The sequence below is a fragment of the Odontesthes bonariensis genome, chromosome 12 (assembly GCF_027942865.1).
Source record: "Odontesthes bonariensis isolate fOdoBon6 chromosome 12, fOdoBon6.hap1, whole genome shotgun sequence".
Taxonomy (NCBI): Eukaryota; Metazoa; Chordata; class Actinopteri; order Atheriniformes; family Atherinopsidae; genus Odontesthes; species Odontesthes bonariensis.
Window position 1 is genome coordinate 33,545,188 of NC_134517.1, and position 26,098 is coordinate 33,571,285.

The following is a 26,098-nucleotide window of genomic DNA, read 5'->3' on the forward strand; positions in this document are numbered from 1 at the left end:
ATATCTGAGGTTAATGGTTTCCTGTGGGGCTTGAACTTGAGTTCTGACAGATGACAGTGCTTTGTTTTAGTACCATCCTCCACCCTACATACACCTTTGTATCCGCTTTTGTTGATCGATAAAGCTGTTGTCTGAGCTTAGCTAAAATTTCATTTCATTTTCATTTGTGCATGTGATCCACATGTTGAAAAAAAAAAAAAAAGAAAGTGTTGCCCTTATATTTGGTTTCTATGATTGCAAAATGGCAATGTTTTTTTTTCTGGCAACTGTGCTACTTTACAAAACATAATATTGCCTGAGACTAATGACTTCTGGGACGATATAATTGCTTGAAGAATTTTGTTTATCAACCCTTTTCTTTGAATTTATGTTGCTGCTTGCAACTCAGTACACATGGAGTTGGCAAAGTATGAGATTTAAGTGTCATTGGCACCTTGAAATGGGAAACAAAGGACAGAGAGGAACGATCCTTTGTCTCTGACTTTGAGCAATTGCCCAGTGTAGTACAGTAGTTTGGGACATTACAGAGGAATTCTGAGCACCTCAGCTGTTAAGAGACCATCTGTGTACCCCTGCATAACATATCAGCGCACTGAATATTCATGTACCATTCCTCCCCTTATCACATTAGATTAGAACCCATGTGGCGCGTAACTAAAGGGAGAGGTTGACAGCACTGTTATGTTGTCACAGACCCTTATAGCTGTGTGTTAAATACCACATTTGCCAAGTGGACACTGGGGCACTGAGTTGGAGGTTCTGTGACAATGTCACAGAATTTTTTTATATCTGTCTGGTGTATTTTGAAACATATTTACATACCTTTAACAGTTTATTTTTTACAAATTTACACAGATTTAACAAGTAACTTGCAACACATTATAATTTAGTTGTATGCAGATGCATTTTGGCTGTATACTAATGTAATAAAATGTACCTCCCCTATGAAAGCAATGATTCCAAAGTGTAAGGTGTCAATCTTTTGTTTGTTTGTTTGTTTTCAAGAGAATTTATCTGTGTTTGTAGGCAGGAAAAAAAACAACAGATTTTAAGACCAGTCATGTTTTAAAATCTAAGATCATATTTCTTAACATCCATTTTTAGTATCCATCATTTTGAAAAGAATTTCCAAAAATATTTTTTTTTGCCTCAGAGTCTTTGTGAAGTACAAATATCAAAGTCCATCATGAAACTCACTAGAAGAGTAATGGAGAGATGTTTCAAACATATTCCAGAGCCCAGCGGTTTGGGCTGTCAGTTTACTCATGTGTGAAACACGAGCTATCAGGGACAAGGTCATTTCTAGCAGACACACCTGAATTTGGCTTGGAAACGGTGCAAAACTTTAGTGCTTGAAATGCTGAAGCCAAGACACATGCTCTTTTAGAGAAACCCTCAGCCATCGCTTTAAGCAACAGAATGCTTGGGGAGGAGAGTGATGAGTCGTTACTGTCGGAACAAACCTACACCTCCTTGTCAACATATCGTTCCTATAAATGTCCACAGGATGACTGCCCTCTTCATCTTTCTCTCGTTAATTGTGGCATCCTCTTACCTTCCTAAGTAGAAATGGATGCTGCAAATTAATAATTGTCCAGTCGAGATGATCCAAGAGCGCTGGGATGTAAGTTCTTATGAGCAGGACAACTCCGGGGATTGTTACAAATCTCATCACATGGATAATAAATCTTCCCATTAAGTGCCTGCAGTGGCACAATGATAATTGATATCATTGTAGTTAAGCTGTAAATTTGACACATTTACAGTGCTAGCATTACTGGTCAGCTGTATTTTATGTGCTACTGGGGCTGCCACATGAATGAGGGTCACCTATGTGCCTCATGAATCCTTAAACAGCTGCTCTCTGCTGTTTGGGTGGCTGACAGTGGGAATAGTTATAGGATTTCACGCACATGGCAGCGTGGCGAACATCTGTTGTGTGTAAAGAACAATTCTGTACAGTATAAATATTATTTGCATATGCATTGGGTCTTCCTCCTATAAAAGAGGCTGAAGTAGCACTTTGAAATAACACAAAAAGGAAAAATGTGTTTACATGCAAAAAATACAAACAGTAATGACACTGAATTTCTTTTGGCTTTTTGTCCCCAGCTGTGAGTTTTTATCCGAATGCCAAGAGTAGAATAAAAGGAAAATACTTGAAGCTCATTTAGTTTTTGCGTTAGACATGATTTATTCATGTTGAGATTTTCAATTTTCTCCTTTTTCTGCTTTAGGTGCTCAAGAGGTGGTCATCAGATGTCCTCTTAACCACATACAGTGTATCGGGACAAAAAAATGTATTCATTTCAACAAGCTCTGCAATGGGGCCATAGACTGTGATGACGGGTACGATGAAGGAGTTCACTGTCGAGGTAAGACTTAATGATGCTTCCATATCCTGTTTCTTTTTGCCTTGGGTTTAGAATACATAAATTGATGAGACGTATTCTCATTATCATGGTAATTAATCAGATCATGCTCGTCTTATTTGGATTTCTAAGACTGTATAATTTATTTTACCCATTAAACAAGTATTGAATTGGTGAAATATGTAGCAAAGGAAAATATTTAACTTCCATTTCTTTTTAATGTGCTTTGAATTAATATTCACAAAATAACCCAACAGAGATAAGAACTGTCTAACCTGCCCTTTGTTACACTTTATTTTACCTGCAGGATTGCAGATAATGAAAGTTGGCAGTTGGCACTTTTCAACTTTTGTGGTTAAACCCGTTACCAAGGTGACTTGTCATCATCTTTGCTGTCAGAACAGGGAGACAGCGGGACAGTAGCACCAGGTGTTGTCCTGTACACAAGTTTTTGTTGTTGCTCATTTTCCTAGCAAGTATACCAACCTGCTATGGGCACCTGACTTTGGTGATAAGGCGAGTTTGCTTTGTGATTGCTGCAGTCTTGGCACAACAATAACACCCGGAAGGCAGAAATCACAACCTTCTCTGACCTGTAAGACAGTTAAAAGTCATGCTGGGATTTGTCTCTGTGTGAATCTGAGGTGGTAGGAAGTGACAGCCTCTGATTCACTGCTGTAAAGAAAGAAAAAGTCAAATGGGAAAATCCCATACTTTAAAGTATACGGTTGTTGCTTTTAAAACTTTGGGAAACTCAAGTATGTAAGACAATTTAAGATGAATAAATGTATGTGTTTACACATAATTTCTCAAGAGAGCATTGAGTCCTACGGTTTACACAAACATTATTACACCTGCAGCTACACAGGTGCATTCATATGCATTCTTGTAATGTAAGCTGGAGTTCATAAGAATAAGAATAAAACTTACGTTACACAAAATATTAAGCTTCATTTAAAGACACCAGAAAAATAGATATAACACACAAAAGCTATGTTTTCCTTAAAGCAATGAAAATGCTAATACTGTAATTGCATTATTCTCTAAATGCTGTTGATCAAAAAAACTATTTATCCATCTCTTGATTACATAAAAGTTTTTAGATGTTTGGGGGTTTTTATTTTCTGTCAAACTTCATGCTTCTGTGCTTTTTATGAATTCCTAACAGAAGAGGTTCTGTGTGTTACATCGCTTTGTACAGTACTCAAGCAGCTTAAAGTGGTTTTACAGATCAAAGTCACAGGACCTCCACATAAAACCGTTGTTGTTTTTTACTCTCTTATTTAAAATGCAGGGTAAATGAAAGATAAAGCCATCAAATACATGGCTGTTCCTCGATGCATTTTGATTTTGTTACACTGCTTTGCATTTAAAATGTTGTGCATAGTGTCAGAATTCAGCCCACAACTACCAATTATCCTTCACATAGTGCTACAGATAATTTTGTTCACCTTCACTGCAGCTGTCTTTCATTGTGAGCAATGGCCGTTCCTTAAGCCTCGGAAATTGCATAGAGAACATTGAAATGTCTCTATTTAAACTGAGAATTTTTTCTTGTTCATAGCACCCTCATGAAGTTTATACATCGTTAAATCAAGGTGTACACACACCTACCCCCATAGATGTGGAACATGTTTTTCCAAATCTAATGATTTTTTTCTCATGAAAGCATAAGGAACTGTTGTGAATTTTGTTTCTCTGTTGTTAATGTTGATAATGATGGCTGACTGTTGGAAATGGATAAACGTGGGCACCAGGATGAAGAATCCTTTTTTTTTTTTTTTTTTTGATCAGCTCTCAGTAACATGATTGAGCAGCTCCTGGATTACGGTTGTAGTGTGGAACTAGGGATGCATGGGTTGTAAAATTCTGGGCTTATACCGATACAGATGTTTAAGACTGTTATTTTGCTGATGGTTGACAGCTGTCACAGAATATTTTTATTAGTTTTTTCTCTTTGATTCCTGGGAAACATTAAAATATGCGTTAAAGGAAATAACTGAACAGTATCTAAGCCCTTCATCACACCATTGTTGAATGTGCACAAATTCTCTCATATAAAAAATATTTGTGTAAAAGAGACCATTATTAAAATATATTTTTAGCATGTTTAAAACCCTACCAACTCGATTACCTTTCATTAAGTACATGGCTCGACCTTTTTTTTTTTTTTTACTGCCTTTTAAAATTTAATTTAAATAGAACTTGTCAGTTTCAGGACAAAGTAAATGCAACACAACCAGGACATATCACATATGATTTACCGCCATTCATCGATGTTGTCCTGTTTGCTGACAGGCCAACTGCAGCCACCAAGCTGAGTATTGTGTATCATCAGATAGCTGATATATCTGTGCATCCCTATATAGAACAAAATCCACATGAGGTTACTGATGATGAGGGATTTCTATTTATGCTATTGATGAGTTTCGTAATCCATTACTAGACATAAAGCATGAAGACAAGAGCCATTCAGACTGGCATATTCAAAATAAAATCTATGACTAGTAGTTAAGACTGAATAATCGGGGTTCGGGAGGTCTCAGTCATGCTGCCAAAATAGTACTGACCTGTCAGGAAAGGGACAAAGAACCCCTGAAGGGTGTCCTGCATTGACTTGCACCTGAACATTGGAAACAGATCCTTTGGGTCCTTTAGATTGCAGAGTGTGACCTCTACTTTTAGCTATCGCACATATGTGCAATAGCGTTGGGAATTTGGACTACAGGTTAATGTTTTTGCGCTTTTACATGTTCCTCTGTCCACTCCTGAGTGGTTTCTGTGGTCTGGTTTCAATACCATCTTAACCTTGTAAACAAACAAATGTTTTTTTCTTTTCTGATGTCATGTCACATCCTTCATCTGTTGATGGCTTGCATGGCACCTATGTACACTTCATTTCTATACAGCACTGCGTTACAATGTGTGACTTGAATACTACCAATTCACATTTAAATGTAACACTGCAGTCGGCTGATTTGAAAGGTTCCTTGCCTTAAGCAGAAAAAAAAGCTCTGTTTTTTTCTCAATTAATACATTTCTCCTGTATAAATTATTGATTATTAATTTAAATAATTCATATATTCATATCACATGTGTTTATTTTTTTAATCAAATTTATTTATTTTTTTACCCCCACAATTTACTGTTGACCATCATATATTATAGCTTGTTTGACACTGTTTTAGGCCCACAATCTGGATAAGTCCACTCGGGAACAAACATTGTACCATATACTTAATCTCACATGGACACACCAAACTCACTGGAACATGAGGAATTGAGGTCACCAAAGTGAAGTTTTAGGCAACCAGCTGGCTCTTTTAAAAGTTTCTTTCCCTCCCTTTTCTGCCCACCTCTTATGAATATACATGCTGAGCATCCCAAGAGGCTTTGATATGAAGGTGCCCAGATGGAAAATCACCAAACTCTTTTTGTTCACCTTCAGGAAACTCATTCTTAATCGCATGCTCATGGCTGCGCTGTGGGAGCTCTGAAGTCTCTGCTGCTTGCACTGAGGAAAACAAATGTCACTTCTAAATAAATACAACTCAGGCTTCATATAATATCTTCAGGGCAGTCCCAGAAAGTGAGCACAAACATATTTATTTCAAAATACTGTAGTAAAAAAAGAAAAAAAGTTCAAATAGGTCACTCGGTGTTGACACATTCTCACTTTCAGCTTGTCACATGAAGCTTGGTACATGTACATTTTATGATGATAAGCACAGATTAGAAAGTAAAACTCTTTGTTTTGTGCAACACAGAAAACATAGTGATGTATCACAGAACATTTTACTAAGGTCTGGCTAAAACATTGAGGGACTTCTGTTGAAATCTATCGCACCACCGGGAATGAAAGTAGATACCAAGGTCTCCTGATCAAGAGTCCATATGTAGACAAATAGTCAGTTAAAAATGTGTAATTTTGCATCAGAATTAGTTTCATCTTAAAGTGGTCACATCAGTTGTAATCCAGAACATAATACTGTCATTTAAGATATTACATGAATTATTTTCTAGTCTTTTTTTAAAGTGCCAATTTCCATTAAAGGACATATGAACTTTTATAAGCACCAAGCTGTGGAGTTTGTGCTTTTCATTTTTTTATCCCTATTTGCAACTGTATCACGATGATCAAAGATCTTTGATTGGCTCGTGCCATATCTGTGCTGTCACATTGTTGTCTCAAATTAAACGCCAGCGAGTCAGACTTGACTACTGTGTAAATGGTGCAGGAATTTAATTGAACAATTAAACAGTGTTCTTACTAATTCTTACTTTTTATTTATTTTTCACAGTAGTAAGAATTTAAATTGCTTTACATCACTTTTTATCTTCATCTTTAGAAGATTTTGGTTTTTCATCACATTCGTATCCTCCTCTAGTAAATATGTCAGATTTGATTCATTTCGTGTATTCTCGCGTTAGTTCCCCATAAATTCCCTTTATTACGATTATTCTGTCATTGCAGATAATGAAAACAGACATTTTTTTTGTGAATGCCCAGACAGATCATCAGCATTAGGTTTAACGTGTCAAAAACAGGAGATGGAAAGTAATCATAGCCTGGGCTCAGTTTTCATGGCTGTACGGCTGCAAGCTTGTGCCTGTATGAGACTGTTTTCTTCACAGTGCATTTTCATGCAATTTGTAGCACAACAGCCTCCAACAGTACATGTTAAAACATGTTACGGATGGATTATAACAGGAAAAACAAAAATAGATGTTTTATCTATTCGTCTTGCCTTTGATGTACAACTTCTCAAGAGTAAGACCGCCTCAATGTCATATTTTCCTTCTTAGCTTGAAAAACGATGTATCAAAAGTATATACTGTGCATTCCACATACATGGAATATTAAACTGATAATAAATCATATAGCTAATTACAATTTTGAATTTTGTTATAGGAAAAAAAAAAAGTTTTTCATTGGCTAAACATCTCAAGCACTAATTATAGTTGCTGTTTTAATGTGGTAAGTTCCTTTATTATCCTCTAAATTGAAACCCATCCTAATAATGTTTAAAGCATCTAATATTCCCTTCGATTCGACACCTTACCTGTTCGGAGAGAATGTGTCATTCATATCAGAGATGATTGGGTGAGTAGTTACAGTATACATGTAAACGGTGTCGAGAACGACATGCAGTTCACAACATCTTTCACTTCTAGTGACATTTAGACAACACATTAATAAGTACTCTGGTGCATTTATCTCAGGCTAAGCTCGACCCGCACCATTACATTAATCATTAACAACCTTATTTGGTAATAGCTCATGAGTACTTGACATTTACTGCAGAATCAGCCCATTTGTTGACGGTGAAGTGTGGCGCAGGGAAAAAATACACACACACAAAAAAACGGGTCAATTTGAATATGAAAAGCGGCACACAATAGATATCATGCATGCTTTAATGATATTTCAGTCTCAGAAGAGTGAGGCCTGTGAAGCTGCGGTAGTTCAGAAAGCATAAGTCGCTCTATAAAAATCACACAATACATTGGATCCACATACTGAACACATATCCAGACCCTACTGTAATACGATGTTCAGTTAAAACTGCCATGCATGTGCTGACGCGCCCTCTGCCAACAAATGAGCTGCTTAACTGCTCGGAAAACAACTGCACCCACCACAGTTATTGCTGCCGCTTGCGATTCCATTTTATCCCTCTGAGGGCTCAGACTCTGAGGTTTTCAACCGAGTAGGGTAGTTGTTTTGACCTTGATTTCTTTTTGCTCTCTGTTTGTGCTCTATGTTAGGAGCAGAGAATCAATGTTCTGTATCAACTACCAAATGTTTGATATGCAATTCTCTTTTAGAGACTATACGATAGTTAAAATATGAAGATTTTAACCCTCTGTTGAACCAGCTGCCGCTCTGTGCTGTGGGATTCTAATTTAGAGAACGAAACCAAACACAAATCTTGAAAGAGCATAGACTGCAAAGAAAGGCTTTAGAAGCTTTTAAGCAGTGGACAAAGTCATCAGTGTCGAGTCCTCACAGTAGTGCTGTAAAGCCAGCATGTAAAAGTGCTGATATGTTTGCCACATTGGTCATTGTTTATGCAAATTATATCAACACAACATCGTAATTGTCCATACCAGCATTCTAAGTGCACCTCATTCAAAGCAGTTATCATCTTAATCAGTAATGCACCACTACTGAGACAATGGCATCGCTACACTGGAGGAATACAACCAAAAGAAGTCATACAGAGGTTACATTGTGCATACACAATCATAGTTTCACAGTTTCAACTTATCTGCTTCACTTTCAAGCACTATTTCCTGTTTTTGTAACATTTGCACTGATTGTGATTTTGATGGGATGCCTTTAGAGACCTGCTCACACAGTGTTCCCAGCATGCCCTGCATGTACGCAACCAGTTACAAAAATCTGCATCTAATCACCAGCTGCTTTGGTGTGATTCTGGCTGATGGGTCCAGTGTTGTTACGCCAAATTAATTCTTTAAGTTTTCTGCTTGTTTGGTCATTTTGCTTTAATCCAATGATGTTGCATGCACATAATATAGTAAAGCAGCAATTATCAAAGATAATTAGATTTAGACCCGTTTAAATTAGATCTAGATTTTAGATATGTTTAAATCTAGCTACATGTTTTATGGTCTTCCCCTAAATCTCTTGCAGCTAAACCTAGATCAATCCTGACCCATGAAGCCTTAAAAGGTTAGGTTATTGCATGTTTTCCTTTTGAAGAATACCCTACAAGAAATGTATTTAAATGATTTGGGTTAATAATGACAGACAAACAATTTTACAAACTGGTTACACAGTTGGTTGTAATTTTATGTGATTGGACTTTCAGTGTGAACATGTGTGAACCTCAGTCCAACAGAAAATTGTTAGTAAAACTAATCCTCTGAGCACACTGGGTGTTACATTAATGAAGTGTGGCTGTTCCTCCCAGCACTTGCTGTCGACAGGCTCTCTAATGTATTTGATCTCAAAATATATGGATTGGTTTCTTCAGCATAAGGGTTTTCCTAATTTTCCTGCAGCTGTGATTTCACTGTCATAGCACATCTAGTCAAAGACGATGTGTTTGCACGTTGCAGGATAACACACACTTTCAGTTTCTCAGAGATCTGAATTACAGCAGAACACTAAAAGAAAATAGTGCCCTGACTTCATCTCTTCGGTCAAATATGTACAATAATTGGGATATCTCTAACATTTTGATGTATACATTTAAAAAAAAAAAAAAAATTTAATCTATTTTGATCTATTTTTTTTCCTTTTTGTAAGAAGCCCTTTGAAAAATAAGGAATGTCAAACATGCATCCTCCCTCCCACCCTCTGTTTCTGAACAGCATTCAATTATCTCACTTGATTAACTTTTCATTACGACAACTCAAACAAGCAAACACTTTTCTCTTGGGTGAAAGAGCTTGTGATAAGTGATGCTCTTGATAGTTGTATATAATTTTATTTATTTATTTATTTTTTACTGTTTCTCGGTTGAGAAAAGTGTGCTGTCATTCAGCCTTTTAGAATGTAACATATTAGCATATTTATTAAATTGTTGCCCCTCTAATGGATGGAACATTTGCAGTAAGTAGTCAAAGTGATCATTTTTCTCCCCCCTGTGCTACACTGCAATGTGTATTGTTTTATATTTTGGTACTCTGCCACGCTGCAGTCACTTTAACAGAGAATATGAGGTTGTAATTTTCTGTGGTGTTCTGTTTTCTATTTCTTTATTCCAGATAGATGGATCTGTTGATTTGACTTACATTCCCAAGAAATTTATCAAAGAATTACAAAAATAAATTAATCTCATTTCATATTCAGTGTTGTATTCTGTTTTGTTGTTTGAGCGGTTCCAATGCTTGTGGTATCACTGCTTATGATTGACTGCTGGACTCCAGTACATGCTACATCAACAGCAGTAGACACTGGCAATCAATATTTCATGCATCTTACTTTGTTCTTCCACAGCCTGGCAAGATATTGTCACTCATATCATTACTCTATCTAATATGAGGAAACAATCTGGTGTCATCAAATCCTATTACAGCGGATTTTCTTCCTCAGGGGTGGTTAGAATTAAAATTTCATTGTTTGCAGGAACATTTTGACACCCACATGCACAGTGTTTCTTCCAATATTCAAGGGCATGTCAGTAGCCTGGCTGTGCACCAGTTTTCAAATCTCTTGGCAAAGTGTGCTTTGAAGGATTAACAACATTTACTGTCACATTTGAGCCTAAGTTAGAGCTACAGAATTCTATGGATTTTTAAAACATTTTTCAAGACTACATGTATATGTGCGTGTATCCCTCACTTTCTTTGGAAATTTGTATCTTTACCTTCCGACCAGCTCCTTGTCACATCAAGGCAAACGTACTCACATTTCGTTCAAAAAACTTGTCTATAAATTAATATGAGCATTTATTAATAATAAAATTATACTTTCCTGCACACAACCCTTGGATGTTTGAACCCGGGAGAATATATGACCCATTTTTCTAGCTGTGGAAAGAGTCCTGTCACTTATGCCACCCAGAGGATACGAATGTGGGATTCGGTTAAAGTTTCTATTTTTGCTTGAAAAATTATTTAACGGTCCTTTGGCCAGCCATGGGTGAACTTTTTATGTTGGGATTGCATCTTAATTTGGTCCCACATCAAATGTAGACCTTGAATACAAAAAGCAATGTTTCCCGCAGGAAATTGCTTAGTCAAGGTGGTGAGATCGTCGGCTGGGACCAGGGGTTTTGCGCGGATAGCGTTCCGTCGGGTGGCGGGGGGTACTTGGAATGGGATGGGGGCTGTTAGAGCAATAACGAAGCTGTTTAAGAGCTGTAACACTTTTTTATTTACATTATTAACTATTTGCATTAACAGCCAGTAGGTGTCGCAATTCAATGTTATCAATGCTGTCTTTTAATGTCTGAGCCTGGCAAAGCATTATTACTTCGGTTTAAAAAAAAAAAAAATGTTTTTTTTTTTTTTTTTTGGGAACGTTGGCAAGGCGGCAGTGCGAGTTTGCTAAGGCGGCCGCCTTAACTATAATGCGCTGCGGGAAACACTGAAAAGAGTATGGGGAATAGGTGGGCAATTCACAGACAAAGACCATGACCATTCCTAAGGGAAAGCCATAATTAGGCCAGATGGGGCAATTGGATTTAGCCTTGGGTTAGTCTTTTTTTGCCAATTGTGAGACTCCTTGTTAATATTGGCAAAGAAAGAGAGCAACATTTTTTCATTCATAGTGGGCCATCTGTGTGGCTGAATGTGGAAGGTCTGAGAAATTTCTGCTCAAGTGATCTGCTAGACAGAGGGATGTTTCTTAGTCTGTGTGATGCTCTGGAGGGGAATATATTTCCCAAAGCACCAGAAATGCAGTGCTTCTGCAGTTTTTTAAAATAAGTTGACAGAAATTTGAATTCTCTCCGCTTCGTGTAGAGGCTGATAAAGCTATTAAGCTACCATCTAAAAAACATTGCCAGAATCAAAGGAATAGTGTCTAAACCAGATTTAGAGAGACTGATCCATGCGTTTGTCTCCAGCAGGTTAGACTACTGTAACGGCCTGCTCACTGGGCTCTCTAAACGGGCAGTAAGACAGCTGCAGTACATCCAGAACGCTGCTGCTCGAGTCCTGACTAGAACCAGGAAATACGACCATATTAGTCCAGTGCTCAGGTCTCTGCACTGGCTTCCTGTCGCTCAGAGAATAGACTTTAAAACAGCTCTGCTTGTGTACAAGTCTCTTCACGGTCAAGCGCCAAAGTACATCTCTGCCATGTTAGAGCCATATGAACCAACTCGGGCTCTGAGAACCTCAGGGAGGGGTCTCCTGCTGGTGCCCAGAGTCAGGACTAAACAAGGTGAGGCTGCGTTTCAGTTTTATGCCCCTAAAATCTGGAACAGTCTTCCAGAAGATGTGAGACAGGGCTCAACTCTGACAATGTTTAAATCCAGGCTGAAAACAGTTCTATTTAGCTGTGCATATGACACCTGAAAGTATTTTATCTGCACTCTTCACTTTTTAATTACTTAATGATTATTTTAATGGGTTTTAAATTTCTTTCTTTTTTAATTTCTTTCTTTTATTTTTTTTATTCCTGTTTAATGGTTTTATTGCCTTCTTGTGATTTTATGTAGCTGTAAAGCACTTTGAATTGCCCTGTGTATGAATTGTGCTCTATAAATAAAATTACCTTACCTTACCTTACTGCAGCTATTATAACCGATAAAGATGTTTGGTACTGTTTTTTGTTTTCATTTTTACTTTGATAATTGTAATGACCTTTTTGAACAGGCTGGTATTACTCTGTACCTGTGCTTTAAATCAGATGGTTGCTATCCCATTGTTCGAAAAGTGGACCGGACGGTTTGAATGATTTTGTGGTAGAAATTCCACTGATTTGATTTAAAGGAATGGGCCTTCTCAATGCTCAAATTAAAAAAAGAAAAACCTCAGAGCTTCATCCATCTCAACTCTTTTAACATCATATCATGTGAAAATGTAGGAGAGAAAAAAATGTGCAGTTGTTATAATCATTCTGTTGATTTAATCATAGAAAATTAAGTTTGAGTATAATACGAATTTTATTGCATATACTGTTATGAATGAAAATGTCTCCGTGTTTCTGACTGAAACATTTAACAAAAAATCCAATAATTTTAGGATGAACTGTTTTATATGTTTTGTAAAAAGCTCATAGAATATGCATCTTTTAACTTTTTAGATGGCAAAGCACATCAAGTTCATCTGTTTTATATACTATTCTTGCCACTTGGAATTTGGCTACTCATTGTATGGTTGATCGAATGTAAAAATCACATCACAAATACAGTTTGTTTCAATATGCTTTATCCATTAATGTCAGTAATTCTATAATATAGAGTTTAATAGAGGAAAAGTGTCACTGGGGCAGCCTGTGCTATAAGTTATATCGTAATGATATTAGAATATTATTAGTCAACACACAAGTACTTCAGACATTTTCTAATATCGCTACAACTTGCTACATCTCAGACACTACCACCAACATACAACCCACAACGCATGTGGCTGTAATTCCACACATATAAGATTCCAGACTTAAACAAGATGGATATGACCATCATACAATGCCCTGAAACTCATTTCTGGTTTTATTTCAGCTGTATAAATCTTTTTCTTTAATTTTACATTTGATTTGCACCTGTTTCAGTTGAGCTAATATCAAAGTATCACAGTATCTTGATTTTTCTATTAAATACTGATTTAAAATAACTCTGGGTTGAAATAAATAACTATGCAAATCCATGCACAAATCGCCATGTGAACTAATTATGTATCTGTACGGGAACAAGGTTTCACTCAGACATGGGATTTCTGGGAGCACAGTACAAGTCTTAAATCAGGGCTTTATTTAGAATTGCCTTCTCTACTCTACACAAATGTCAGATTTTCAGTTCATGTGTCCCTCACACTAAAAAGTGTCTCTTAGAGAAATTTTGAGTAGGATTTCGTGGAGGAATTTACAAGTTAGTTGCTCCATAGTGAAGGGCGCAGCTCTGGTTTTATTCTGATGCTGATGAAATGTTGTGTATGCTCTTTTGGGAGTTTTTCAAAGTTCAACCGGCTTAGTTTTGGTCCAGAAAAACACTCTAAATAGATAAACCATATACTGGTTGAAAATCACTCCTAACTCTGTGTACTTCCTCCACCCCTCGGCCAGTTCTTACAGATAGATTTAGGGACATGCAGTGAATGGAGAGCGATAACAGGAAACAAGCTCTCACAAAGGACTTAAAGCCCAACTCTTCAACATTCAGCACTTTCAGGCTACAGTAGCATGGCTACAACATACACTTTATGATTGACAAATGCATGCAGAGGTGGCATTGCATAGCTCTAGATATGTGAAAAGCAGGCTCAGTTCCAGATAGGCTACACAATCCCCTCTGCACTGTGTTTGCCAAGAGGGAGAGCTCATCATCGGGTGTCTTTGAGCTGATATAAGGATTAGCGTTGAATATCCTCAGCCCGGCATGTAGTCATTTGATTCCTGCTACACAACAGGGAAGCATGATAGTTGCCATACCTCCTGATGAATAACAATAATGCATCGGTCACGTAGGGTCTGTACACAATCTTGAGAAAAAGTAAACATGAATTAATGAAACATTCATTTTGACCCATCTGTTAAGGGCTGACAATTTACAAACATATTACCTGCTATCTGAAAATATCATTACAAGCCAACATTTTAAACTCATCATTTTCATTGATGTACATGATATCATATACCTAATCTTTTTTCATATAAATGTAAACATACTGAAATGCATTAATTAAATTAATGCAAACACTAAAATGGCAATAAAATCAACAGATTTATAAAGTGTGTCAATATTTTGCAGCCTGTCTCCCAATCTGAGTGACAATTCAAGTATAAATAGCCTGCAGATACATAGTTGGCTACTGCTAGCTGTATACACATACAGCAGAGAGGCTACAGTTTCAGAAAGTAACTTTCTCTTACATTCCTGTAAGGGGACCACAATAAGAGGCTGTCTGGCTGTCTCATTTTTTTTCATTAATACACACTGTATTCAAAGTTTAATGCAGTTAGAAGAGGAAGTGCATTTATACCAGGTCATTCAAATGCTAATGCATTTGCCAGTGACAGTATGTAGCCACCCAGGCAGACGAATGTGTTGGCCTGTGGCTTTACCAGGTGAAGGTAACTCACCCTATTTTCACCCTGTGGCCCTTTTAAACAACTGTTGTACTGAATTTCGTTCTATAACGTTTCATTGTTCCATTTTACCAGAAGTGCTGTGTAATAGTCCATCCATATATATCCAGTGCATTTTGACTCAGTTTCACCACAAATAATTAAGATATATGTGCTTGGGTTTCTTACTCATTGCTTACATTCAAACTGAAGTTTGGATGCAGCATCAGTGACTTCTGAATGTCACTCCACATAGTATCCTGGTTAGAAAGTGTGATTTTCATAAGTAGCAGTCAATTTGGCATTGATGCAGTTGTCGTTGTTGGCTGCAGCTCTGAATTGCTGAAGAGTTTATCAAGGCGAAGACATAAATGATGATGATGGAGACCAAGCCAGAATGGCCAAAGCAGAGAGTAAAATAATATTATTTAGATTTTTTGTCAAGGTTTATTCTATGGAGAGAACAAAGTCAGGTTGAATTTCTGTGAGTTTTCTAATCTGGAGTTAATCAATTTCTAAGGAAACATTCTGCTTAACTACTACATGTTTCTAATTAAGTTTATTATTGGCAGTAATTAAGTATGTCATTAATAGTGAATGAAAGTATGAGCGCTAAGACAACGGCTTCAGTTTTTGACAGATACACGTCCACTATCAGAGGCCAGGAGATGTTTCACCAGTGTTGTGATACGCTCTGAATCCTGTCTGAAACAATTCAAACGGGTTATTTCTATGTAAATGATCACAACGTTGAGAGGCAACTATTTTTTTCAAAAACGTTATACATAAAAGGGAGATTTTAATAAATTAGAGCGTTTAACTACGGCAACCTTAAAGGTCTGATAAGCCTGTTCACAAATAAAGATTCAACAAATCCAATAAGGATGCTTGAACAGTCTGGTTGGGATAGGGTCTCAAAAGTTGATGTTTTGGATGAAGCTAAAATTGTTTATAGCTCAGAGAACGCGACGGGACAGAAACGGTCAAAACACAAATCGTTTCTACAGACATTTCTGTACATTTCTGCTGTACTTGATGTTACTGCAGTTATAATCGTGGGGAGGTAATGAATGAGTAGGAATACATTTTCTCTCTGATATAAACAATTTTATTGTTGAAGATGCTCATGAAGTCATCACCACTAAGAATTAAAGGAATACATGGTTTGACAGGGGGCTGCACGGTGGTGTGGTGGTTAGCACAGTCGCCTCAGAGCAGGAGGGTTCCAGGTTCAACTCCCAGCTGGGGCCTTTCTGTGTGGAGTTTGCATGTTCTCCCCATGTATGCGTGGGTTCTCTCCGGGTACTCCGGCTTCCTCATACCATCCAAAAACATGCATGTCAGGTTAATTGGTGTCTTTAAAAAATTGTCCTTAGGAATTAATGTGAGTGTGTGTGTCTCGTTTGTCTCTGTGTGGCCCTGTAATGGACTGGTGGCCTGTCCAGGGTGTACCCTGCCTCTCGCCCATTGACCACTGGGATAGGCTCCAGCCCCACCGCGATCCGACCGACGGATTCAGCGGGTATAGAAAATGGATGGATGGTTTGACAGAGCTGGGACTCTCAGGCAGCCTGGCTACAGTGCTGTAAATAACTCAATCACTGATGAAGAATAAGCAGTTTTAGCTTTGCAAATGGCTTTCTTGTTATTACACTCTGTTTAAAGGTTATGTGAGATAACCTTTAAATTAGTTAGTTTTCAGTTTGTTGTCTCTCTCCTTGTGTGAATACTCCAAAAAGTCCTTCTGTCGAGATGAGCAAATTGGGTCATACCTTTAGTAACACATAAAACATTACAACACTTTGTCACTTCCTGGTTGTGTTTAAGCAGTAACATGGTTAGTGTTACAAATCGAACCTATTTTGGTCCATGGATGCTGTTTTTACAATTCACATGCCGTTGCATTCACAGCTAGTGGTCACATATTCCTTCCACATAACTATAGGTTGTTTCTACCCGCATGGACAGATGACCAACAGTGTAAAGTTTTGGGTCTTGTTTGTCCCCTACTTCTCTGCAGTCATCAACTATTATTCCCAGAACCCCAGAAGACTCTCAACTGTTTTGTCGTCTTCTTCTTTTTGCCTGTTTTACAGCATTTGTTTCACATGATTATTTGGATTAATTATGGACTCAGCTTAGATTTTGACCTTCTGTCTGATATATGCCTTTTCTCTCTTACTGACTGCCTCCCTTTTTTTTGCCTGTATCGGGTAATGCATTTTGGTTGTGAGTCTGGGTCCTTCAACAACCTCGCACTATCACACAAATTAAATAATAAATTAATGGACAGATGCAATATTTTAGAAAAATAATGGAAATGCATATAATGCAAATATGTGAACCTGATCTGTTTTCATTCAATATGATGACAATCAGATGTGAGAGGAGAGGGATTGCTGTTTGATGTCACCCTTACAACGCGTGTTTGTTGAAATGTATCATTGCGAGAACAAATGAGATTCTTGAGGACCTAAGAAAAAGAGTCTTTGATGCTTACCAAGATGGACAACATTTCAAAACCTTAATGATTCAGACTACAAAATTCAGACAGGGGAAGTTGTAGCCAAAGAGAAAGAGCAGTCATCTACCACTCGGCAGCTCGGTCATTAAATCCCGGTTTCCCCAGACGACATGTCGAAGCATCTTTGGACAAGACACTGAACCCAACGTTTCCTACCGAAGCGTCCATTGGTGTGTGTGTGTGGATGTGTGTAATAGAGAAAAAAGCACTGTGTAGCCTGTAAAATTGTGTGGACTAAGATGAGTGTGTGTGTGTGTGTGTGTGTGTGTGTGTGTGTGTGTGAGAGAGAGAGAATGGATGAATGTGGTTTGTAGTGCAACAGTGCTTTGAGTGGTCAACTAGACAAGAAAAACACTTTTTATGTCAAAATGGAGGAAATTTAAGATAGCTGTTACCCTCAGGGCTGGCATGTTTTCCTTATTGCTGCAGTGGGTTTGTATTTGTATTCCACTGTTCAGCAACATACTTGCTAAAGAGAAAGAAAGGAGAGGAACGAGTGCAATAGTCTTCACAGGTCCCATAGAAACACAGGCCCATCTCACTGGCCTGCAACTATGTTCATGAGTCTACTATCATGAGAACACTGAAAGACAATGGAGTGAATGAATGATCACAATGTTGCAAGGATAACTACAGTTTAGTAACGATCACATGGTGAAGCTAGAGGGATGTTGGTAGATGTTGTCACGGATGGATTGTTGAATGGATAACACCAAAACAGAACTTCCTTGTTTCATTATGAAGCATTATTTTTCGAGGACACAAAACATTACAATTCATCAGAAGAAACTTTCATCCTCTGTGTAAGACGGTGATGGTACTATCATGATTTGGTCTTGTTCCACTGCATCTGGACAAATCATTGATCATTGAAATTCAGATTTTTGTAAGTGATACAAGACAGTCATCGATGAAAAAAGAAAATGATCTGAAGCTCTCAGGTACTTTTACCAAAGAACGGTTGAAGAGAATTTTGAGTTTTGAAATAGCTAAATAAAAACCCTAACCATGATCCAGCTTAAAAAAGCGGGGAACCAGTACATGTGAGAAAACTCACTGACATCTCAGAGCTGAGGCTGTTCTGTTGGGAGGAAAATTTAATGTTGAATCTGTTGTTTTAATGTTTTTCAACTATTTTCCGAAATTAGTTGAAAAAAGGAATTTTATGACAAGTGAACCATTCTCAAGCAAAACATGAATTTAAACACAACATGTGTGTTTTAGAGTTACAGATATTAATTTAGACATATGAACCTTCAAACCTTTCGTGCAGGTAGTTTTTCAGAGACATAGAGATTTGTCTCTCTGTTTTTGTAGAACAGAAATTTTTTGGAGAAAAGAAATCTTCAAATATTCATGAAAACATGTTTTCTGTATGTCTTGAATTTAGGGTTGTTCTAGGAGTCATTGGAAAATGAGGTCCCAGACTGCATAACTAACCGTTAGCATTTTAAACATGAACAAACGTATCACAGCTACAACATCTTCAACACTTTTCCAAAACTGCTGAAGGTTTGTTTGCGAGCTACTAATAGCACAGCTCTAGTAGCATAACAGTACATGGCTTCTATTTTTACTCATATTTAACAGAGGCAACATGCAGAGCGGCAACTCAACATCTTCCATTATTCATGTGAATAAATAGTTGATTTATTTTAAAAAAGGGGCTTTTAATATTTGCCAAAAAAGAAAATCGTTTGCTCATATTTGTATGAAAATATTATTCTAAGCTCAATGTATTTAGTTGGTCTGAAATTTCCTAAATGGTATAATCATTTAATTTTTTTTTTTACTGCAGAACTCATTTAGTGTTACTTCTTTATTAGTGCTTATTGTCACCCAGAGCTATTGTAAATCAGTATGTTTGACTTGTAATTTGTCAATTTGCAATAATGTACCCACTGTGCAGTTATACCTCTACCTGACATATGCACTCTTCTAAAGTAATGAAATGATTAATGTCAACAACATATCATTTACCTTGAGAACAGCAGCAGCATGCATTTAAAAAAAAAAATTAAAATAGTAGGCTTTGAGATTCACTTTGCAGTACATCAAGCTTTGATTCTTTGCTACTAAAAAAAATCCCTTCACCATCAAGAGCCAGTGAGAGGAATTAATGAATGGCAAAGCAGGCTCTCTGGACATTGTGGTCTGAAGGCTACTGGGCATTTATCATTCACTTCTGTGATTGCTTGCTCCCCAGCACCTCAAAAAATTGTTTGCTCCAAAATGAAAGCTCTGTCATTCGCATTCAACTGCCTGTCTGTCAGAACGTCGGAAGGCTTTGAAGACCAAATGCACATAAAGTTCTCCCCTGTTGTTTCATCTAAGCCTTTTTGAAGGCTGTTAAGTGACATTGTGTTAAAGCCTGCATATCTTACTGTCAGTAACAGTGTTTTGAGTACTTCAGTGCTGATTTAGAGTACTTTCAATTGTGAGTTTATTAATGTCAGTTTGACATCTTGATACAGTGGAACAACAACTGAGAAGCATAGTTATGTCATTGTTGAAACAGCTGATTTTGCATGCCAAGGTTGTTATTTAACTTTTTTTTTATTATTAATTCCCCTCATTATTAAATTGTGCAGCGTGCTGGGTCACAGGAGCCTGAAACCGAACCCAGCTGCACTTTGACTGGAAGATAGTTACACCCTGAAGAGGTTGCCAGTCCATCTCAGTCTATAAAATCATTTTTATTCAGTTGACATATTGGTCCCCTGTAGTAAATCTCCTGATTTACTGTATATATTACACTCCAAACATTACCATTCATTTTCATGTAACGATGAGTTTAGATAGTAAAATGAAAAAAAAAAAAAAACTTCAAATAACATAGAAATTGTGTCATATCATCATCATTTCAACTCCTACAAATCGTAGAAATAAAGAAACAAAGATTCTTATAAAAAATAATGATAACTGAGGCATTTTTATTCCCCATGATGCTGCTCAATGTAAATACACCCTGTCAGGAAATGATTTGGTCTGATGCCGCAGCATTTCATTAATGTCTTGAGATGGTTAGAACAGGAAAGACCATGGACAATCAGTGCTCTGCTTTATCTTTTGGGCTGTAGGTTGACATTAATTAAAGTTCAGCACTGACATATCAATCTTTGCTCTGTAAGAGCTTTGTTTTGCAGGCTGTTATTTCATTTGTGCCATTCATTCATTTATTCCACTGAATATTCATCACACCACAATTAGAAGTTTTTGTACTTTACCGAGCGTTGTTCCCCATTACAGTATTCAGAATGTACATGGGAAATGACAATGTTGGTGCTTCCTGAGGGCTGCTACATTGTCAGTCAGTTTGTCAGTTGAAGACTTGACTATGCAATGTTGGTTTTAGATTTTAATCATGCTCATCAGATGTTTCACAAACCTAAAGTTTAGTGTTTTTGAAACTTTTCTGTCACACTTACTATTTACCCGCCATTATCGTGTGACATAAAGAAAAAAGGGTGACGTTTGTTTCAGTTATTTTTTTTTGTTCTGTGGCATTGATCCCATAGTTAACATTTACATTAAAAATAAAAAGCCATTTGTATTCAGTAATTTTTTTCCATGTTGTGAATCTTTGATATTTTGTCTAAGAACAATATACAACTACCATTGATCCGGTGGAATACTGTAGCAAAAAGACAAGGGAGCAAATAAGAAGGAAATGGCCATTACCACAAAAAAAAGATCTCTTCAATCAAAATGTAAACTCTTATCCCATCAACCCAACCATTTATTTTTTTCTGCAATCACTTTTCTCTCTCCCTTTGCAGAGCTCCTGTCAGCCTGCCACGAGCTTCGGTGTCGCTATGGCTGCGTCATGACGAGAAACGGCACCTTCTGTTTCTGCGCCGATGGCTTTGAGGTCGGCGAGGACGGAACAAGCTGCAGAGGTGAGATTCCACAGCACTTGTGGTGGCCTCCTGCCATGGAACACTCCCCCATTTTCCTCCAACACCAATCTTTCTTTTTGCCCCCGGCCAGACTTCTTTCAGATGAATAGGTAGGAGTTTCAGGGAATAGGAAAACCATCTGTCTGCAGGCAGGGCCTTTTGCACTTTGAATTTCACCACTAGCACATGTACACATGGATTCACATATTGTTTATATAACACACAGCTTCTCCAAGTGTCTTTATCCTTTAATGCTCTTCACACATGTCACAGGCCAGGTTTCAAACAGCCACCAAGGACTTTGCTCATACCCCCATATCATGAGTGTGGCATAAAACTGCATGATTATGCTGGTGGAAGAGGTTCAACAAAGTAGCAACTCCTCCTGAATTTGATTCAGGTGGGGAAGACATGACAAAGAGCAGTTCATAGAGTACTGCAACCTCAAGAAAAACTCATTGGTTATAAAAGTAATTATGCCTGAGGTGCCAGAGTGAGGCCACATTAAGTATACTTTATGTATTTGGGTCATGTTTGAGCACACCTAATTTGTTACAAATGACTATTTTTCTTTCTCCATAAGATCATGATGAATGTGGCATGTACGGTGCATGCAGCCAAACCTGCACGAACACCTATGGGTCATACAGATGCAGCTGCACAGAAGGATACATTCTGCAGCCTGACAGGACATCTTGCAAAGCCAAACAAGGTGAGCAGCACACTTGCTTCAGGATACAACGTAATCTGCATAGTATGTATGTTTCACTTCTAATAATAAACAAGGCAGTTTTGTTCAACTGGAGTGGAATTCCAGCTTATCAACGCCTCAGCGTTCACTAGAAATGGTAGGGCAAGATTAATGTGGTTTAGAAATGACCACATCCATCACCCACATGGGAACGGGTAGATGTGGTCAGGCTGGGATAATGATAAAATTAATGAGCATGAGATTTTAAGTGGGTGCAGTCTGGAGTATTTTGCGAGGAGACAATGCCACACATCACCCTGATTTATGTTGACGCCTGATGTTGGTTGTGTTTCAATTTTGCTCCCTTGAGTCAAACAATCCACTTATTGTAGAAGTTAAATGCTCCAAAAGTAGGCATTGTGTTTAGAAGGTGTGCAATCTGCAAAGAAACAATCTTAATCCATTGCGCAACATATTTTCCTGTCAAGCACGAAACCATCAAGTGATGCAGAATTTTTTAGGATGTTGTCACTTCTTTGCTATGTAGGTTGAAAATAGCTGGAGGCCCAGTACACCTTGTTGGGGAGAACATGACTGTTGCAGCTTTTAATCACTGTGACTGGTGTCCTACCAGGAATAAACTGAATATGATTACCCATAAACTTAACTGAACCCAATGCTCACATGCATTAATATTAATTTAGCAGAGTGATAGTGTAGGAGCATAACTATGGGGTTACCATTAGCTGTAAAAGCTCATGAATATAAATTTGTGATAGAGCTGCGAGAGGCCAGAAGATGAGGAACAGCAGCAGGGTATGGAAAACATACTAATGGGCTGAGAGGACGATTGAAGTTAAAACTCTGCAAAACACTTTTTTTTTTAATTTGATTTAAGATCTTCTGTTTTTACCTCAGATTGAAGTGAAATGTATTTTCTTCATGAATCTATTTGTTTTCAAGGAGATTGAACCTGTAATTGATTTATATTTCAGGCATGTGACAAACCTTTATGCAATGGCTGCTAAACTTATCTATTGGACTTTTGTAGAAAACCAAGAAACAGATCAATCAAAGAATAAGACTAAAACATATACTTTTATGATTTTAGATGTACCATAAAAAATAGAAAGACTTCAGAGTACGTTTGTCAATACTAACTAACCTGACTCTCAGAAGCTGATGTATTTTTTTTTTTCAAGCTTAAGATATTCAGCTAAACATGTCAAGAGCTATTTGCTGCACATCTTTTTTGTGGCTACATATACTGTCAAAATGAATAACAATATTACTGTGATTATTCTCTGTTATTGGTTTTAATGTTTTTTTGACATGAATTGATGTCTAAATGCAGAACAAGTCACAACCCTATGTTAAATTACAGAATGCAACTATTTGCAAACATCATAACCCCATATTTCATTCCCAATAGAAGAGAGAAAATATCAGCTGTTGAAAGAGAGACAATTCACTGTTTAGTGAAAAATATGATCCAATCTTGAATTCAGTGTCAGCAACATATTTAAAAAAAAAAGTCAATGGTCATATTTACCACTGTGTAGCATCTTGTCTTCTTTTAACAATAGCCTGTAAACATCCAAAAACAGCTCTGTCAAGATATAGGATTCTAGATGCTAAACAGTTCTGGGTCCTCTTTGTCTTGTTGATGTAGCTAATGTTTTCAGTTGGTGAAAGGTCTGGATTGCAGGCAGGTCAGTCCAGCAGCTGGACATTTCTGCTATGAAGCCTTGCTGTTGTAACGGATGCAGTAATCAATATGGTTTAGCATTGTCGATAAGATATGCAAGGCCAGATGGGAGCATGTGTTGCTCTATATATACTTGACACTGTTGTTAGTGCAGTGTTGCCTAAAGGCAAGGCAAGGCAAGGCATCTTTATTTAAATAGCGCATTTCATACCACAGGCAACTCAATGTGCTTTACATAAAGACAAGGCATTTAAAAGAACAGCATAAAGCAGCATAAAAACAAGCAATTTAAAGAGAGAAAAAAAATTGAATAAAAATTAAAGCAATCAAAGAAGAGGGGAAAAAGAAAAATATAAACTCAACCATAAAGAGGATCACAGGAATCCAACACTGATTTTCGACCATGTCCCTGCACTCAGAGTAGTCTCCAGAATCTCTTGATGACATTATGTACTACAGATGATGGGCTATTCACAATTTTGCTTTATGGAACATTATTCTGAAGCTACTCCATAGTCTGATGAAGAGTCTTTTTGTCTGTTTGTTTTTTTCTGAACCTCTGCCCATTAGGGGTGGGCGATATGGGCAAAAAAAAATATCTCGATATTTTTTAGGATTTTCACGATAAAGATATTTTGACGATATTTAAAAAAAAAAAATTAAAACTTGCTTTAAGATCACAATAAAATGAACACAAGCATGCAAGTCTAAGCACACACGGTACAGTGAAACTGAAAATGGCTCATTAAATCAGTTATGGTTCCTTTGATCGCTCTACCGTTACTTGAATAACTGTGGCAATTCTAGAGCTAATACATGCAAACTGACCTTCGGGGATGCGTGCATTTATCAGACCCAAAACCCATGCGGGTGCCTCTCGGGGTGCCGCGGCCGCTTTGGTGACTCTAGATAACCTCGAACCGTTTCTCAGGCTACTTCTCCCTCCGGAGAGGGAGCCTGAGAAACGGCTACCACATCCAAGGAAGGCAGCAGGCGCGCAAATTACCCACTCCCGACTCGGGGAGGTAGTGACGAAAAATAACAATACAGGACTCTTTAAATCCTTTAACGGGGATCAATTGAAGGGCAAGTCTGGTGCCAGCAGCCGCGGTAATTCCAGCTCCAATAGCTATCTTAAAGTTGCTGCAGTTAAAAAGCTCGTAGTTGGATCTCGGGATCGAGCTGACGGTCCGCCGCGAGGCGAGCTACCGTCTGTCCCAGCCCCGGCCTCTCGGCGCCCCCGATGCTCTTAGCTGAGTGTCCCGCGGGGTCCGAAGCGTTTACTTTGAAAAAATTAGAGTGTTCAAAGCAGGGCGTGGCGCTGTGGTAAGGGCAGAGGACCACTGGCGCCGCACTTTATTGATTTTTGGCGATTGAAAAAAAAAAAAAATATATATATATCTCCTATATCTCGATATTGCAAAATTACTCATCGTCAAAACAACATTCACGATAATTTCGCAAACGATACATATCGCCCACCCCTACTGCCCATCTTTACTTTTGAAAGACTCTCCTGCTCTCTAAGATGCTTCTTTTAAAGCCACTCGTGTTATTGACCTGTCGCTAATAAAACTAATTAGTTGCAATGAGTTCCTCAAGCTGAATCTATTGAATACCAAGCCTTTTGTTGCCTCCAGCCAAACTTTATGAGCTGTGTGGCTGCTATCAAATTCAAGATGAGGTAATATTTTTCAGAAATAGAAAAATGTTTCACTTTCAACATTTGATAACATTTGATATTATGTTTAAAACTTTAGTTTATGAGATTGGTAAATCATTGCATTTGGTTTTTATTTACATTTTACACAACGTATGTTTTTTTTTCTTTGATTCAGGTCATACATGGGATGTTTCCTACCCAGACTTGTTAGTCCCATCAATTTACTATAAGTTTTGTTGAATTATGGCCCTTTTGACTACATGAAAAATGTACTTTTTCTTCGCTGACCTCATGCAGAATTTGAGCAAACTTCCATTAAGGTGGCAAAACCACATCTACCCCCTACTGTGGGAGAAAAACTGTGGGTCTTAGTCATGCACTAGCAGTTATGCCACCAGACTTTCTGATTTATAGCCCATTTTAGAAGAGCAGCCCTTGACTTGAACTTGTGTGGAAGATTGGGATAAATAAGAGCCCTTTTAAGAGGGTGAACCTGGTGTCAGAGAATGTGCACGGTCAATTAAACCCATAAAGC

At 37.7% G+C, this 26,098-nt stretch overlaps 1 protein-coding gene across 4 annotated transcripts in view; it reads left to right on the forward strand.

The window, feature by feature from the left end:
* Nucleotides 1-26,098, forward strand: part of lrp1bb (low density lipoprotein receptor-related protein 1Bb) — a 280,141-nt gene that overhangs the window by 100,288 nt on the left and 153,755 nt on the right. For all 4 annotated transcript variants that reach the window (XM_075480193.1, XM_075480195.1, XM_075480196.1 and 1 more), the window contains exons 3-5: nt 2,238-2,375; nt 21,382-21,501; nt 22,085-22,213. In XM_075480193.1, the coding sequence (XP_075336308.1) occupies nt 2,238-2,375; nt 21,382-21,501; nt 22,085-22,213 (387 nt within the window). The remainder of the gene's footprint in view (nt 1-2,237; nt 2,376-21,381; nt 21,502-22,084; nt 22,214-26,098) is intronic.